Source organism: Curcuma longa, chromosome 10 (assembly GCF_044706935.1).
Source record: "Curcuma longa cultivar G26 ecotype Majalengka, Jawa Barat chromosome 10, ITB_CL_G26_1.1, whole genome shotgun sequence".
Taxonomy (NCBI): domain Eukaryota; kingdom Viridiplantae; phylum Streptophyta; class Magnoliopsida; order Zingiberales; family Zingiberaceae; genus Curcuma; species Curcuma longa.
The window spans coordinates 10,708,601-10,712,002 of record NC_133870.1 but is presented as its reverse complement, the minus strand read 5'-3'; the positions used below and the strand labels follow the sequence as shown (position 1 = coordinate 10,712,002).

The following is a 3,402-nucleotide window of genomic DNA, read 5'->3' as shown; positions in this document are numbered from 1 at the left end:
CAAGCCAAACATTTAGATCTACAAGCCTGACAGATACTCATACTTTGGTAGACTACTTTTATTGCTTGTGATTCTGACCATAACAATCATGCATCATTATAAATCAAACTTGTTATGCTTTACGGACGATAATTAAAAGGAACATAAAAGACTGAACCTTGCAATTTAACCAAATCTTGCATTTCATGAAATCAAACTATTAACTAAAAGAGTAGAAGATAACTTTAGGATACAGAAAAAATCATGAATGGGTACTTAATCTTGATAGCTGGAAGAGTTTGTGTTTCATGTAAGAATGTGTGTTGATTTAAACTGCTATCGAATTCCCTACTGATACATAGCTGTACTATAAGCCAGAATGTTAGTCTGAGAACATCAAAATTCTGATTGAATCCTATGCGATACATAAAGTATACAGCAGATAACCTAGAAGCAAGTCCAACTGTAATCATATTATCAGCAGCACAAACAAAAGAACAAGGATAATAGTTAGGACATGATGATCAGATGTTCCAATTTCATTTTGCTTGAAACAAATAGAACATAAACGAGGTGATATAATCCACAAGACAACACTAGACAATAATGTTGCTTACCAAGAGTGATTACCTAAATTGCCAACTTTAGCTACAGATATTCAAGAATCAGGGCACAAGGATTACATTACTGTAACCAGGTAGTTTGATCTTCAGCACCTCCAAGCTGACACTGAGACAAGCTCCTTGCGCTGCCAGTAGAGGTTAAGAGTAGCCTGACGCTTCTCCACATGAAACCCTCTCACTTGCACTCTCTTCAAAAGGCAGTCAGCCTGCGTCTCCACGAAACTACTAAGTTGAATAGGGATAAACCCAGAGGTAGTAAAGACTGTTCTCCAGGGAGGTATCTTGATGGGAGCAAGATATCGCCCAAGAACAGAACTTTCTATCCTTGGTTGAAGCAGAAACTTCTCAATTTTGGCTGTCATATCTTGGTTAGTCCCAGATGCATCGATGGAATCCATAAGCACCATGGAGGACTGAAAAGTATGTAGGAAATGCTGCGAGAATGACAAGTCACTCCAATCCCAACCTTGGTCGACTGAGACAACAATCTTTGGGGAGAGTTGCTTGACAACACGGAGAATGGATGGTAAGGGAAGGTTCCCAGAGCCTATAGGGAGGTTTACAGCAACAGCTTCACCTCCAGTTACATGGAGCTCCACGGTATCGATTGAGTCAAGGCTATGGAAGTGTAATTCAAAGGGAATATTAAGGTCGCTTGCAAAATGGGCGAGATTGTCCCGAACAAGGTGGAGCTCCAGATTGTCCTGGACATAATTAGACACGAGCACTGTCATTTTCAGCATTCGCACTGGATTTGCGGAAGAGAGGCGTCGCTGTGCTAGCTCCTGCATGAAGGAAGACCATTGTCCACCAACTCCAATGTCGAAGTCTATGATGTGGATGCGGTCGGAGGTACAAAGCTCTTCCAAGAGGGCTTGAATGCAGGTGAAGTTGGAGAATTGGACGATGGGAGAGACCTCGGAGAATGTCTTGTAGGCACTGAGCTTGTGCAAAATGTCCAATTGCATCGACAATGGGCTCTGCTGATGAAGGGAGGATGCATTGCAAGAGAGATCAGGGATAGGCCCGTTATAGAGTATACGTTGCAATGCCTCCTTGAAGTAAAAGACAGAGCGGATAAGCGGCTTCCCTGATGGGGAAGGGAGCTGGTGATTGAGCCGCGCCAATATCCCGTGCGCGCCGACGAAATTCCTAACCTCGACCATCTTTGCAGCTTCGATAAGCAGGTCGACCAATGCCTGTTGTAGCTGCTGTTGCTGCTGCGCCGCTACAGGCGTTGCCGCATCATCACCGGAAACTGACAATTTGGGTTTCACCGACCTTTGTTGGAGCTGAGGCGCAGAAAATCCCGGATTTTGCTGTTGCTGCTCGAGTTGCTGCCTAGGGAAGAGGTCTGAGCTACCGCCAGATGCAAGAAAAGGGAGCTTGGGTTGTGTAGGGATGAGGAGGTGAGGCAGCTGCTGCTTCTCTGCCTGCCCTACTCTGAGAAAGAAGGACGGATTCGGGACGGCGGATTGCTGGTTTAAGAGAAAGCTTGAGCCAAATAGCTGCAGCTTATCCTCCAAAGGGTCCGGAAAGAATATGCCTGGTGGCAAAGAGAACAGCGAGGCGAAGTTGCCCGCCGGTGGAAGAGGCGGCGAGATTAGCTGACTATCGTTTGTGGGGAAAATGGGGGTCTCTTTGATGCCGGTGCCGGTGGACGGCGGCGATACCCAGCTGTTACTGCTCGGGAATGGAAAGCCACCGCCAACAGTGTTGGAGGCGACGAAAGTACCCACGTCTTCAATGCTTCCGGTGCCTGGGTCGAGAATTCCCAATCCTAAGCCGCCATTATTTACATCGAAATCCGGCGGACTATGAGCGAAGAGATGCTGCTTCAGACGGGCTGAGGTAGGGTGGCCGGCATCGCCCATGATCCAACCGAGAAAAGTCTGCTCGCGGACGGGGGAGACGGCGGAATCCTCGGAGAGCATCGTCTCCCAGTCGTCGACCCCAAGGCCGCATTTTGCACCACTCGCGTTGAAGCCCGCGTCAAGGCCGGCTGGTACCGGGTGCAGCCCGGCCGCCCACTCCTCCTTCCAGCCTGCACCGCCGCCCTCCCCTGCAGCGGACTCGGAGACCGCCGCCACTCCGGCGTTGTCAGAAGAACCTGAGCCGCCCAGGGAAGAAGACACTGTGGCTGTGGAGGTGGGAGGACTAGGGCTCCTGTGATCAAGCACCGATCTTGGTTCCACTCCCGCTTGAATCCCTAGCTTTGATCCGTTATTCGCCCAGAAAAAAGCTTGCTTTGCCTCTAATACTCTCTCCGCGGCTTCTGAGCTCCCTTTCCTCCGGCCATGAAAGGGAAATGCCCTCATCTAAGGCCGCTTCATTCAAGAAACCAAATCTGTATCTTCCTCACGTCTCGATTCAACAGAGAAGAAACAATCAGAGAGCTGAAGCAGGTTTGTCGGACTCGAAGCTATCTACAGTCTTCGTTTCATCCCAGCCATGGGAACTACTCCGTGCTCCTGCTCTTCCCCTCTCTCTCTCTCTCTCTCTCTCTCTCTCTCTCATTCAGGTACTTTGGTTCTAGGCTACGAGAGAGTGGAAGAGGGAGAAGGAAGGGGCTTTTACCCTACTTCTCTCCAGTTCCCCGTACGTATCTCTCTCTCCCTCCGCCTCGCAAAATAAAATAAAAATAATAAAAATAAAATAAAAATAAGACAGGCTCCCTCCTCATGACCCTTTCTTCTCTTTAAAATAATTCCCGGGATAATGATACCACGGTAGAATATGCAAGTTGTCATTCCAGATATTTACGATTTATCCTCAATTATAACGTATTTACAAGAATTTT

General features: G+C 47.9%; 1 protein-coding gene across 1 annotated transcript; it reads right to left on the bottom strand.

Annotated features, from left to right (window-relative positions):
- Positions 1-486: 486 nt before the first annotated feature.
- Positions 487-3,105, bottom strand: LOC141836651 (GRAS family protein RAM1-like). The gene has a single exon (XM_074724159.1). It carries the CDS (start codon positions 2,918-2,920, stop codon positions 689-691), a length of 2,232 nt encoding a protein of 743 aa, XP_074580260.1. The 5' UTR covers positions 2,921-3,105; the 3' UTR covers positions 487-688.
- Positions 3,106-3,402: the final 297 nt, after the last annotated feature.

Coding starts and splice junctions, on each gene's coding strand:
- LOC141836651 (XM_074724159.1), bottom strand. CDS start 2,920: ATGAGGGCATTTCCCTTTCATGGCCGGAGGAAAGGGAGCTCAGAAGCC.